At 38.1% G+C, this 15,331-nt stretch overlaps 1 protein-coding gene across 1 annotated transcript in view; it reads right to left on the minus strand.

Annotated features, from left to right (window-relative positions):
* Window positions 1-15,331, minus strand: part of ZNF385D (zinc finger protein 385D) — a 538,924-nt gene that overhangs the window by 68,741 nt on the left and 454,852 nt on the right. The window contains exon 6 of the mRNA XM_029070585.2: window positions 2,839-3,001. Coding sequence (XP_028926418.1) covers window positions 2,839-3,001 — 163 coding nt within the window. The remainder of the gene's footprint in view (window positions 1-2,838; window positions 3,002-15,331) is intronic.

Raw genomic sequence — 15,331 nt, forward strand, 5'->3', positions numbered from 1 at the left:
TAAGGAGTTCAGTTTTGGATGTGTGAAGCTTAATGTGGTGGTGGGAAATGCTGGGAGAAATGTCCTGGATGTGAGACAGCAGAAAAGGAGAGAGGTCATGGCTAGCAAGATAAGTTTGGGGAAAATCTCCGACTTCTAGATCCCCCGAGGCCATCATGTCCCATTTGGACTCCCTTTATAAGTTCCTGTCTCTTGCTGTCCTCAAACCCACTCTGTGCTAAATTCAACTCCTGCGGCCTGTTCCTCCCATCAATCTCTTATCATCCATCCCTGGCCTGGATCGCTTCCACTGCTCCTGCACTTGTGCCTGAGAACCCTATTGATGGAAATTCAGGCACCTTCTTCTCTAGCTTCTGTACTTTCAATTTCTTATTTCTACCCATTGTTCTCTTCTCCAAATTACAAATCTTTAGTCCCAACCATTCTTAGACCCACTAGCAAAATATACAGTCAACTCACTCCTCCACAGAGTACTTTTGCAGTCATGGTTTTCACACATTCATAATGATTGCATACTAAACTATTTTACCTATCCTTTTAAACCGAGAGCTCTTTGAAGGCATGGATTAATGCCTAGTCTTCACTATGAACTTCATGCATGTATTTTTCCCTGTGAGGGCTCAATTAATAGTTGTGGACTCACACACAGCCAACACTCAGTTTCGGCCATAAAATTCTCCGAACAATAAAGTGGGAAAGTTTGAAACAGCAAAGTCATTTTAAAATGGAGATTTTCGCATTTTTCATTTCTGAGATAAATTAAAATTCTGCTGTGTCAGACTATCACCTAGGGCAATGCAAGACTGCTGAGATGAGAGGAGGCTGATAAATCCAGTTTACCTTGGCCTCATTCTGAAACAGACTATAGATATGCAATATCCAAACTGGTTTAAGGGGATTTTGGTTCCATTTTGGGGCAAGACTCTCAGCTCTGTTATGTGCAAAGAATACCTATGGGTGGGAGATAGAATGCTTTTACTACCCAGATGTGCTTTTACTAGCCAAATTTGTGTGTGTGTGTGTGTATACATATATCTCAATGGTATTTATCGAGCATTTATTCTGTGAAAGCCCTATTCTAAGCCCTTGGGAGAGTTCAATATAATAGAGTTGGTAAAGTTGTGTTCCCTGCCCACAAGGAGTTTATAGTGTAGACACACACACACAGCCTGTATGTGTATGACAGACACACAGATACTTACCTAGTATGTTTCCTCTGAAGCACTGGGTTGAACAAAGGGCTTGGAGGGTAAGTTCCCCAGCCCTCTGTATCATGACCCACCTGATCCTAAGCTAAAAACACAAAATGTCTCAGGAAGTCACACCACCAGACTGAGAAACACCAGCCCGCTCCGGTGCCCAAAATATTTATGTGGGTGGGAGGTTATTAGGGGGATATGAGGCAGGGTGTCAGCTTGTCTCCTCAGTGTTCTGCTGTTGCTTTTTGTAAAGCAGGTCTCCAGGGCATTAGATTTAGTGGCAAACTGGATGACAACCGGAAGCAGTGCCGAGAGAGCGCTGTGAGCTCTCATCACACCCACAAATCTTCAATTTTCTCCCCTGCCTGGGCCGCCTCACCAGAGGACTGAGCCAAACTATAAACAGTGCAGCTGTTTTCAGTGAATGATACAGCAAAGAGCACATATACTTTAACTGTATACACAGACACATGCACACATAGAACTATCTGTTCTTTGTATGGATAATATAATGTTTTCCTTCTTCGCTAGCCCTGACCTTTTGAGGTTCCTCTCCTTGTCATTTAGTCTTTTTAAATTTTTTTGTTTTGGTAGTGGATGCTCCTCTCTATTGTTACTGTTTTACTTTATCTGTGTTGCCCATACCCCTTCCCTACTCAAGCAGCAGACCTCAGCACATACACAGGAACAACCAAGGAGCAAGTGAGAGCCAAAGGAGTCTGATGGGGCTAGAAATAATGCTTCTTTATACAACACTTTTTCCTCTTTTTAGTGACAGGAGAATCTGTTCAATGTTAGCAGATATCTTAAATGGAAACAAGGATATTTTCTCATCGTGTTCTGTAATCTTTCTTTTGGCAACTTTGAGAGCCCATCTGGCACACCTGTTCCCTTGTGCACTATGAAAAATTGTTAGAATGATAGTATTTATTATGATAAAGCATCACTTTTCCTAAACCTTCAGATATAGTATTCATGTATTTAAAACACCTACTCAGGCAAATCCCACTAGGTTCACCTGATGCTCAAAAAGGCTTTTGTTTGCAGAAGCTATCCCAAGTGGCAATCAATGACTATTATTGCAGTGAAGAAAAAGAATTGGCATCAATTGCACTTACCCGTTCGAAGTGAAGATAATCTAGCTGGTAAATCAGAATCCTGCAACATCCACTTGAAACAATGCAATCCGCGGAATTTAGGAAAATAAGGCTTTTTACCACCAATACCATATTGGAAGTTCCTCAATACACGGAATACCATTTCCTGCAGGATTTATGGTTAAATCTATTCTGCCATAGTTGATTTGAATAAGGTCACTACATACTACCAGCTCTTTCATGTTTAATGGTTCAATGGCCATAAGTATTTGGCAACACAGATTCAGAATCTGAAAAATATGCGCCCTTCTGAAAAACAAGACTTCTTACCAGGAAGAAAAAAAAAAACTATGACATGACTAGTGATCATCTTAATGAGTCACAGATCGAAAAGAGGGGGAAAAGATCAGAATTGCACAGGAAGGTCTAACGAAGCATGAATTGATGTAGCAAGTCCATAACCAGACATGGAGTTAAACATGGAAGACCCAACCACCACAACAACAGAACAACAATGACAACAACAAGGATTTTCGCTTAACCTGTTTTGTCAGAGCTGGTATTGATGGTATTGGTAGTGATGGAAGTGAAGGTAGTCTTTGCGCTGTCCTTGGCAGTAACAGATTTCTGCTTATTTTTCATGGCTTCCAGTGCTTTGAGCTTCTTGGCATGTTTAGTGCCTTTGTAGTGGGCCGCAGCCTGGCTCTACAAAGGAGAACAAAATGAACCGTCCAATCAGGCTCATTTCTAAACTGACATTCTCTGTATTAGAACAAATACAGACTACCTTTCAATAATGGGTACCATTTGTTCTCTATTGGCAGACTCGCCACAGCGGACTATATATAAAATGATGTCTGGAAAGTAATGGAAAAATATTAGAATAAGCTCTTAGTAAGTGTTTTGCTATGCCGACCTCTGATGAAATAAATCAGTTATTCCCTTGAATAACTTGTAATGCACTGAGATAAATCAGCATGCCTTAGCACATATCTTCTCTTTGTTTTGTAATGTTTTAGTTCCAGGGACTGGAGAAAAATAATCACCCTTTCCTTCTTTGCTGAAAAGACATGTATTCAAACATTATGCTGTGTGTTTAATTTTAATATAGAGTTTTCAATGGGGCCTACATAGGGGAGTTCAAACAAGCATCTTGCAAATGCAAAGTGAGATTTAACAATTCAAAGAACAAGTACCATCTACATTTGAATGGGCCCTTTCACCTGTCTTCCTTCAAAGGTAGCCTGTGAAATCAAGGTTAGGGGCACTCTCTCAGCACCTGAATGTTATAGACTCTGGCTAAATCTAAATGGCCTTTGAAGTATTTTGACTAACTAAAGCAATAAATGATGGCTATACTGTACTGCCGTGGGCTTTTCAAAGCCTTATTTTCCTTTCTTAAAAAAAAATTACAACCAAAAACAAGTACTGGGGGGAAATATTAAACAACTAAGGAACATTTTTCTAATGTTGAATATGTAAATATAAAAAGGATTATTAGTGTCTGTTGCCAATCCCATCTCCCCATTTATACTTTTAGACTGTCACTCCCCCAAGGTACAGGCATTGTGCTTAATTCCCACTGCCGTCTTCTCTCCTGGTGCTCAGTACAGTGCTCCGCACACAGTAAGCACTTAATAAATACCATTACTACTGCTACTCATTAACATCTTTGTTTCAGGAGTGAGTCAGAAGACATGGTTCTAGTCCCAGTTTGGCTACTTGCCTGCTATGGGACCTTGGGTAACTCGCCTAACTTCTCTGTGCCTTAGTTTCATCACCTGAAATTCAGGATAAAATATCGGTCTCCCTTCTTTTTAGTCCCATGTAGGACAGGTGTCTGATATGATTATATTGTATCTACTGCAGCCCTTCAGCACAGTGCTTGGCACACAGTAAGTGTGCCACTTCATTAGTAATCAAAAACACTGGAGAGAAGGGAATTTCCTACCCTTACAGCTTGACTGCTAAGCTTCAGCCTTTCTTCATTCTAACTCTCTGCCTCTTTGCTCAAGAGGTATATCAAATTAATAAAGAAAATCCTGGACTTAGGCCTGTTTACTCAGTCTTAATTTCATAAGGTCATAAAAACCCCCAACTGCTTGAGGGCAGGTATATGCTAGAAATGGAGGGAGTTGTGGCATTTAGCTAATCTAACAGTCATAGAGTTTGTTAAAGACTCATTCCTGAGGAAAGGAAGGTCATTATGTCCTGCCAATGGCAGATTTTTCTCAAAAAAAAAATAGATCATTCATTAGATGAAAAATAAACATTCCCAGGCATGGACATGCGAAGGAAATGGGTAAATCGGTATTAAAATGGATGACTCTGTTGGGGTGCAGCAGAGAGCAATATCTCACTTTTAATGAGAGTTTCTCAATTCACTTTTAATCTAGCTGTCCAAGGAATTTTTAAAATTAAAATGAAAAATTCATTTGCATTTTTGTGCACATCATTCTCATTCTGATGGTCAAAAGTAGTTTTTTTAAAACTTAAATTCTAGGTACCCTTATTGAAAGAACACTGGACAGTGAAGTTAATTGTTAGAAATACCTTGTACAAATAGCACAATCATGCATCATATACAAGTTTCCAAAGGCACATAACATCAAGACATACACTTTGGCTAGAACACCGCTAGGGAATTCGGGCACATGCATCAGACAACAAGCTGCTGTGATCTGGAAAAAAAGTAGCTTTTGCACATGTGAGCAAGTTTGAACAACAAGAGTATTACAACCTAAGTTTTCTTTAATATGGGGCTTTAGGAAAGTCCCACCCTCATGTTTCATGAAAAGTGAGTGTACACTGCTGAATCCTTTTAAACAAAACTATAGTAACTTAATAAGCAAAGTGAATAATACAATCCTTCAGTTTCAACTAACGAATGTACATAGTCTACGTTTTTTTTTAAAGGATGAAAAGTATAGTGGTCATATATCCTGAGAACCTGGAAACAAACTTCATTTTCCTCCCCATTTGGGAGCATTTGTGACTTTTTTGATCTAATTTATGAATATAAAATTGCTATGTTTGGAAACATCTTGCTGAAATTTAAATGTAAAATGGTTGCTACTTTGTCCATTATTTACTGCTTTCAAAATGATGCTAGTTCACTCATTTTATAATTTTCTGCATCTACTTTTGGCATTTGCAATTTCAAGTCTGCACTATGTAGCTTATGAAGGTTCCCCAGATTGTTTCAAAATAACCACCATTAGCAGATTAATCAAAATTTGGTATACAAGTATATAAGATTATTCTCTAAAAATCAGAACGTACAGATACAATGTTCACCAGAGATCACACTCTAAAATTGGAGAGCTATGCTGGAACCCTCCAGTAAGTGTATAACAGTTTCTCACAGTTTCTTTAGCCTTGAATACACTGGAGGAAAAAAATGTAATGTCTCACGGAATATCTTTCTCAAATGGCAAGAGCATGGAGGCATTTGATTTAATACCTTTCATTCATTCAATCGTATTTTTTGAGCAGTTACTGTGTGCAGAGCACTGTACTTGGAAGAGTACAAAATAACAATAAACAGACACATTCCCTGCCCACAACATGCTTACAGTCTAGAGGGGGAGACAGGCATTAATCTAAATAAATTACAGATATGTACATAAATGCTGTGAGGCTGGGATGGAGGGGATGAATGAATGGAGCACATCAGGGCCAACACAGAAGGGAGAGGAAGAAGAGGAAAGAAGCGTTTAGCCAAAAATCAAATCTGTTTCTCAGAAACCATGGAGTCAAAGAGCTATAATGTTTATCTCAGCTCAAAACCTGTGATGACAAAAATCATTAGGAAGGAGTGATGATTATTTTGGACAAATATACAGAAATAGCACCAAAGGGAAAAATAACTGGTGAATTACCTAAAAATCTGAAATGCTAAGGAGTTTGGGAATGTAACTCAGAATTGGAGTCTCTAACCAGCAAAATGGAGTGAAGAGTTTTTCAGTGAATCTGACCAATGAAGAAATTTCCCAAATTTGAAAATTCAGTCAAAAAGACAACTCAATCTTTTTGTCAATAAAACTTTTAATTGGGCCTGAAACCTGGATTCACCTTGCCTTTTAAATATACCTAACAGGGTGACCCTGCTGTAAAATTCCCCAAAGCAGCCATTAGAGGAAGGCAACTACTTTTTCTTGCAGTAGAAAGGAAGCCATGCTAAAACCAACTCTGGCACAGTTTCTCAAAGCCTGTTTCCTGTTATGTAATTGCTCATCTCTGATTGTGGGCATGTCTCTCCAAACTTAGAATATATCTGCTCTAGATTTCATCATTAAACAATCCTTCCTAACTAGAAGGAAACATGAGAATAGAAGCAGGGAGAGAAATCTTTTTCTTACTATCATTAGGATAATTCTTTGAAAAGATGGGAAGTTCCAGAGGAAAAAGTCCAGTGAAGAGAATGCCCAAGAAGTAGATGCATACAATGGGGGTTTGGGGGTGGGGAGGTGGCAGGCAAGGCGGGAAGGGTGGGAACACTTGCATAGTTAAGTTCTATAAATAAGAAAGTCCTTTTATTCCTTCCAATACATGCAGTGGCTGTGTTAATTATGAGAGAAGATACACAATTTGATAGTAAAGAGGTCTGGAAAAAGAGCACCTGTCAGTAACTGAGGAAAGACACTCATGTAGGTAGAGAAGAATTAAAATCTATCAATTGATAATACTGATTGATTCCATACTGTGTGCGGAGCAATGAGCTAAGCATGTGGATAGTACAGTCAAATTAGTGTATATGATTCCTCTTCTGAATCCAGCAGGGGATACCGACACTAAAACAAATTACAGCTAGAAGGACGAATAATGTATAAGGATGTGTGCATCAGTGCTTTGGTTGGGTGTGAGGACTTAAGTGGAGAAGGAAGTGCTGAAGTCACAGTTGGAAAGATATGAAGTGGAGAGATTAGATATTAATCAGGGAAGTACCTACCTCTTGAAAACTGACTAAATGCTGCTCACAAGCAGAAATATTTTATGCAGAACTTTGACTTGTTTATGAGAGCAAGAGAACTGTACCTAAGAAAGGGTTTTCAGAAGGTTGTAATACTTTAAAACACGATAGGGAAAGAATCTTATTCAAAGCTTTAACTATTGGAGCCTGAAGAATGACTATGAAGTTAGAATGATAAAGGGAACCGACACATTATTATGAACTGAGAAAACTTGAGTTTTAGTTACTGATTATAAGTCAAACTTTTTAGATATTGCAATATTGAATTACACTACAACTTTACACAGAGTAATTCAAATGAAGTCTTTTTACACGAGTCATAGTAAATCCCTAAGGGTACATGAAAGCATTTTGATATAAAGAAAGCTCTACATAAACTAATGGCATTATTGCTATTACTACTATAGTAGATAATGGGCCATAATTTCACAGCAGTGAATTTAAGAAATTTGCAATGCTATCAGACTTCCTGTGTGTAGCTTCCAGTCTGGGATGGCCAGAGTCAAATGGATTAAAAGGAAAAGGGCCCAAAATGAAAAGAAATGCAGTGAAATGATGAGTTTCTCACATTTGCCTAAATGCTCTCCTTGACAACCGCATCAGCCTCTTAACTGACCTACCTGGCTCCTGTTTCTTCCCCTCTCTAGTCCATATTCTACCCTGCTGCATAGATCATTTTTCCAAAAACCCAACAAACAAAATAACGCTCTCAGTCCATATCTTTCATCTCCTCAAAAAATCTCAAGATTGCCGATCTGGCATTCCTTTTAAAGCAGTCAAGTGTCTCTTCCTCTCCTTCCTTACCTCACTGATTTCCTTCTGCAACCCAACCTTCACACTTCACTCTCCCAACACCAACCTTCACTACATCTCACCTTTCTAGCTGTCGACGCTTTGCCCACATCTTCTCTCTGGCTTGGAACTTCTTCCCTCTTCATATCTGACATACCCCCACTCTCCCCATCTTCAAAGTCCTACTAAAATTACTTCTCCTCCAAGAGGCCTTCCCTGCCAAAGCCTCCAGTTCCCTGTTAGCCCTCCCCTTTGGGTTGCCTAAGCACTTGGGTCTGTAACCCTTAAACATTTTGATATTCTCCGCTCTTCCATCCCCACAGCATTTATTTACATATCCATCTGTATTTTATTTTAATGCATCTCTCTACAAGACTGCATGCTTCTTGTGGGCATAGATCATGTCTACTTACTCCTTTGTACCTAACTCTCCCAAGCACTTAGTCAAGCAAAAATGACTTTTCCTGAGTTCGGATTGTATGCGGAGCACTGTACTAATTAAATTAAAGGAGGAAAACTATTGTGATAAGTGTATTATTATGCAGAAAAGGTGGCCAAAGTCATTGAAGTGGAAGGAGGACAGATGTCTAGAAGGAATTGGAAATATTTATAACTACCACCGTATTATCATTAGTATAAAACATTTATTCTATTTTATTGCTGTATGAGAATAATTCAAATATGGGCAGTAAGATTTTGAGAATTGGGTATTGGGGAAATGAATAAGGATATCTTATTCAAAGGTGGAGTATGGTAAAAACAAAAGGAATAATGACAACATCAAAGGAGAAGTAATAAAACAAGAACAAGATATTTTATGAAAGTGAACCGAGTTAGAAGACAATCTGAAAGATTAATTGAAGCAGTTTAAAACATTTAACTGTGCAATTAATGTTGGAATACCAAATATGCTAATACTTATAATTTAGGGAAAGGCATGAGGATGGTGAGCCTTTAATAGAGGAAAGGTTCAAGAGGTAGCAAGTGCTGGTGAGACCCAGGACAGGAAGCAGAACAGTGGGGCGGGAGAGAAATGTTCAGTTGTTCACAGTTAAAAGCTATGAAGTAAAGGAGTAAATTGTCATTTACAGTCAAGATGAAGATGAGACAGGATTGATTCACAGTGGAGATGTACAAATGTTCATATCCCCTTCTTGTTATCTCTCATCATTTGGGTCACACTGATATCAACCCTGAGCCCCTCCCAACTTCAGAGCCTGATTGGCCATTCTGGAAAGCCCATTTTCCTCTGACCACAGATAGGACCTTCCCCGGCTTCAAGTGTCAGAGCCCCCTCCAGTTCACTGGAAAGCAGCATGGCCTAGTGGATAGAGCACGGGCCTGGGGATCAGAGGACCTGGGTTTTAATTCTGGCTCTATCATTTGTCTGCTGTGTGACCGTGAGGAAATCATTTAACTTCTCTATGCCTCACTTACCTCATCTGTAAAATGGGATTAAATCCTCTTCTTTTCTATTTAGGCTGTGAGCCCCATGTGGGACAGGGACTGTGTCCAACCTGATTATCTTGAATCTACCCCAGTGTTTAGAACAGTGCTTGGCACATAGTAAATGCTTAACAAGTACCATTGAAAAAACACACATATAAAAAAAATCCCACAAAACTATAGAAAATGTTATGGGTTATAAATTTCTGCAAAAAGATAATACATAATACATCCATGTGCCTTGCCATACATGTACAGTTTTCTGCCTAACATCTCAGGTGATTTAATAAATGACTCTTCTTGACCTTGCAATAATACATGGGTATTACCCCAGGAAATATATAAAATATAACAACACGAGAGGAAAAGTAAAATTAAGAGATACTAATAAACATCCAAATGAAATAAAAATATGGCAGCAAAAAGCAATTACAAGCTTTTACTGTACAAAGTTCCACATTGTCAAGAAAATGTTACAAGTAAAAAAAAAGTGAGAACGAGATATTTTAAAAATAAAAGAATGCCAATGCATATCTGAAAATTTTAAGGTTAAAAAAAAGGTGCCTGTTTTACTAAGACGTTAGTTAATAGTCATAAACTAATATGTATCTTGTGATTTAGTCTGTTTTTAAAAATTGATACAAAAGTCAATGTATTTCCAAAGACATCCTTTAAAATCAAGTTGAATATTTAATTTTGTATAATGAAATAAAACCCTGAAAAATAAACATGTATTTCTCCATGCTGACTGCTATTCTGAAGTCTCTACCAAGTAAGTGATTTTTCAATTACATTTTCTTTCCTTTCATCATGTAGAAACTGAGCACTAAATCTTTTCAATTATCTAAATCATTAGCACATTTATATTCCCAAAAAGCAAGTTTTTCATGGGCTAGGAATATTCTCACCACAAGTCCATATGGCATGTTAATTACTTTAGAAATAAATTTAAAATTGAAGATCTAAAGATCACAGACACATGAGTGATAATCAGATGTAGTGTACTAAGTGAGAATAAAATGCTCACAGTTTTCCCAAAGAAAAATGAGAGTAGTTCACATAAAAAAGGGAGCTTTGGTGGCAGACATAGAAAGCAAGAAAGAAAGTAATCAACCACTGCAGTTATCAAAGATCTACCCGATTTTTCAGAAATCTTGTTGTGCAAGTGCTTTCCACATTTTAATTCACCCTAGACTTTCTTTGCTCAGGGTAATTTTTGTGTTAACCTCAGTAACTTCCTTCATCAGCAACCAATAGTTTGAAATAATATTCAGGATGGGAGAAAAAAAGGAAAACTAAACAGATATCCTAACAACCACGTAAACTTCCCGAGTAAAGGAAAATATAATCCATAATTCAATGTGTATTAAAATGATTTGAAAACACCCAGGATTAGCCTGTGTCTTCACAAATCTAAAGCTCTATTAAGGAAATTTCAAGAAAAGCACCTATCCCTCAGGCAGGTCAAATTCATTTAAACTGGCACTGTGATAAGGTAAGCAATTTTTCTCTCGCTTATTCTATTCAAGAAAGTACACTAAGGTGAAATTCAAGATAAATGGATCACAGTTCTAGCCAAGTACCTTCCAATTGTCAGGAAAAATGGAATTTAAAAATGCTTAAATTAGAACCTGAGTTGAGCAGACCCATGGTTTGGATTATGTTTCCTTAATTATCTTTTCAAATTCCTTATACTTCAATGTGTCCCATGTTGGCAGTATAATAACTACTTCTATTTATGTAACTGCCAATATGCAATCAAATTACCAAGTAGGAAATATGGAAACTTTCATAAGTTTATAATGGATCCTTCTGTATAAAGTGTGGGTAATGGTCTTTCAGACCTTTAAGTTTGCTCATTTTGCTAAGCCCATTGAGATCAAAGAGTCGAAGGTAGAAATGCAGTGTCCCAACACCACAGTGCTTGGAAACAATGAAAGGTAATTTTCTCACCGTACAGCCTTATCAGATGAAGAATCATAGTTTTCTATATGAATTAAGCTCCTCTGAATTTTAATTTAAAAGCCATGAGGTTATTTCTACTACATTTCTCTTACTGAAGAAAAACTGTAAATATTGCTACTTACCTGTTCTTAGCCTCTAATAGCAGTAAACTTCATATTGACTGGCCATCAAATTCTTGATGCACATAGTTTTGTCAAATGAACTGTTAAGCTAAAGGAAACTGGAATGGATGAGAGAAGCTAATTTGAGTACTTTCACCTGGTGCTGGTTACTAGGGAAACGGTTGGCTTTGCCTGGGTTCATTTCAATCATCCCTCTTGTTGAACTATGAATTGTGGAGTCCCTGACTGGATCACAGCATTAAATATGAAGAGAGGAAAAAAAGATGCTACTTTAAATGCTGCTGGATCATTTCAGGAGAGTTTGATAAGAACTAAAGTCACACAGATGTCTAAATCCTGAAAGATAAAGTGCTTGACGATATTTATCTCTCTTTTACCTGCTTATGCAAAAAGTGGAGAAAATACATTTAGTAGTATTAAATTAGCTTGTTTCAAATGTACCAGGCGTTTCAAATGTACCAGGCATTTCAAATGAGCGGTTAAGGGGAAAATGTGGATGGTGTTCTCTACGTGCACGTTGCGCTGGATTATTTCTGTGCCACGTCTCCTTGTCTTTTTTGAAAAACACCAGGGAATTTTCAAGGAGTTTCATAGCAGAGCATCTGTCATGCACACAAACTATTAGGGAAACAGCATGGCCTAGTAGAAAGACCATGGACCTATGACCCAGAGGACTTTATCACTCATCTGCAGCGTAGCCTTGGGCAAGTCACTTAACTTTTCTGGGTCTCAGTTCCCTCATCCATAAAATGGGATTTAAACCTCCTCCTCGCAGCTTAGACTGTGAGTCTCATGAGGACAAGGACTGTGCCCAACCTGATTAGCTTGTATCTACCCCAACGCTTAGCATAGTCCCTGACACATAAGTGCTTAACAAATACCACTGGAAAGAAAATCTGTTTTGTAGTAGTTCATTGTACGTAGCAGTTAAACTACTTTATGGACATTCTTTTGGGTAAGATTTGTCAAATTAGTAGCATTTTTTAAATGTAAGTACATAGGATTAGAAAGTAGGAAATAATGAAAATCTCACAAATAGTTGTGGCTTTATTGGATTGATATAAACAAGATTTTATAAATACTTGAAAGTTATAGTATCTTGAGTAAGGAAGTGATATTTTAGAAATAATTTCTCTCTTTCAGGCCTCCAGAGTACAATTTGGTAAATTACTGTTGCAGCTCCTGTTGAAACAAATGTTGTTTCATTCACAAAGGAAGGGAGACAAGAAAATTGTCTCCTAAATTGTCTGTGACTCCCCCAGAGTCATTTAGGACTAAGGAATGACCAAACGAGATCCCAATGTGCTTTCATCTTTACATACACATGACCTAGTAGAAAGAACATGGGATGGGGAGTCAGGGGACCTGGGTTCCAATTGCAGTCGGCCACTGGCCTCACAAATCAGCTAAATGCGTTTATCTAATTGCATTTATTGAGTGCTTACTGTGTTCAAAGTATTGTATTAAGTGCTTGGGAGAGTACAATATAACTATAAACAGACACATTCCCTGCCCAGAATGTGCTTACAGTCTAGAGGGGATGGGGGCAGATATTAAAATAAATGAATTAAGGATATGATGGATATGATGTTCAAAAGTCCTGTATGTGATCTGAAGTGAACCTCTGTAATTAAAAAAATTGCTTTTGATAAGCCTACACAAAAAAAGTACTTTGATATCCTGCCAATACTTTGCCACCTTAGTATAAAAATTCCCTGAAACATATTAGGCAGAAAGGTAGAATTCCCACAGACTGATTTAGGATGAAAACGCAGCCCTTGACAAACACCCATATACCTTTCCTACAGAGTATATGCTGACTCTATAGTATGCCAAATTTGCAGTTTGAGAAGATTCATTCATCTCTGGAAATACCACTCAGAAAATCTGGATCAAGAATTTACTGCTCGGTGTTACTTTTTTTTTCAGGGACTGAATAGAGAACAATGATCAACCCCTTCTCAGGGGAGTTTCCAATCAGTAACGAATAAATACCAGTAGAAATAACAATAAGCTACTGGAAAGTTATTATATTTGATAGTCATGCTTGCCAAATGCCAAACATCCAGAGCCAGACAATGCTGGTTCTCTCCTACCTCTCTGGTCGCTTCTTCTCAGTCTCTTTAGGCTCCTTCCTCCCTCCCTCTGACAAGTGGGAGTCCCTCAAGGCTTAGTTCTGGGTCTCCTATTCTACACCAACCTCCTTGGAAAACTCACTGGCTGCTACAGCTTCAAGTACCATCTCCGTGTGGATGATCCCCAAATCTCTCTCTCCAGTCCTGATGGCTCTCTTTCTCTGCAGTCTCATATTTCCTCCAGCCTTTAGGACACCTCTGACTGGTTATCCTGTCAACACCTCAATGTAATGCCCAAAACGGAACTTATCTTCCCACCCAAATCCTGGTCTTTCCCATTACTATAGATAACACCACTATCCTCCCTGTCTCACAAGCCCAGGAATCTACCATTATCTCCATCTCATCTCTTTCATCCAACAAGATATGCCATTATCATGAAATCCTGTCAGTTTAATCTTCACAACATGCCTAAAATCCACCTATTTCTCTCCATCCAACTTGTCACTCACGAGTTTTGAGAATTAGTGAATTTGAGGACACGGATTGTATTTACTATCTTTAGTGTCTAATACACTGCCTAATTTCTTGTAATACACTTAAAAATAACTTCAATGGAAAGAACTTCTAATCAAAGTTTCACTGTATAAAACATTTTAAGTCTCTGATCTGTAAGAATCCAGTTTTTTCATTATCACTTGTCAATATAGTAAAGATACTATGCCAGCATTGGCAGTTACATTGAAATAAACCCTTTTCAAGGCTGAAGTGGTTTAAAGGTTAGTATTAGAATTTGATTTTCCTTTGGAAGCTGAAATCAGGATTCTTCTCATGAGGATTTTCTTCCATGACAGGAAGGAATGATAAGAATAGGTCAAAACAATACTGACCTAGTTTTCCCTTTTATATGATTTTTAACTTTGATTGCCCTGAGAAGCTTGGATTTTTAAAAGCACCATGGAAATGCTGAGAATTTTTGGTCATTCAAAACTAGGGGATGAAGCTTCTCTGGGGAAAATGCTTAAAGGCTGGTATTACTTTATCACTTCGATGAACTTCTAAAATAATGCTCTCTGAAATACATTTAATGGGGCAATATACATTTTTATTTCACTCTGTTTAAAGTCTCTTACAGATAATAGTTATGCCAAATGACAGTATTCTGGATTTTGTGACAAAATCCATGACCACGCTTTTGGATTTTCTCCCAATCAAATAAACCGTAATGTTGAAGTGTTTAAAGAACAGTCACCGATCACCAGGCCTCACTCCTTTAGAAAACAACATTTATTCATTCAGTGAAGTAGATTTCCTGGCTCTGGCAACACATATTTTATATAAGCCACAAAACTGCCACCCTTTTATAGTAATGTCGCTATGAGATATAGAACATCTTAAAAGATCCAAGAAAGAATTTCCTAACGGTGAGGGTTGTTAAATTGGAATGGGTTTCCTGGGGAGGTGGAGGACTATTTTCCCCTGGGGTCTATAAAGTAAGATAAGGAGCTGACATCTCCCCACCATTCCTTGGAGTGCTGCCCTTTCCCCACAGGGGCCAGATGGAGTCTCAGGGAAGACAGCATGGCATGGGGCAAGAGGAGGGGAAGGAAGGCACAGATCTCTATAGCATTCATTCAATAGTATTTATTGAGCACTTACTATG

Source organism: Ornithorhynchus anatinus, chromosome 8 (assembly GCF_004115215.2).
Source record: "Ornithorhynchus anatinus isolate Pmale09 chromosome 8, mOrnAna1.pri.v4, whole genome shotgun sequence".
Taxonomy (NCBI): Eukaryota; Metazoa; Chordata; class Mammalia; order Monotremata; family Ornithorhynchidae; genus Ornithorhynchus; species Ornithorhynchus anatinus.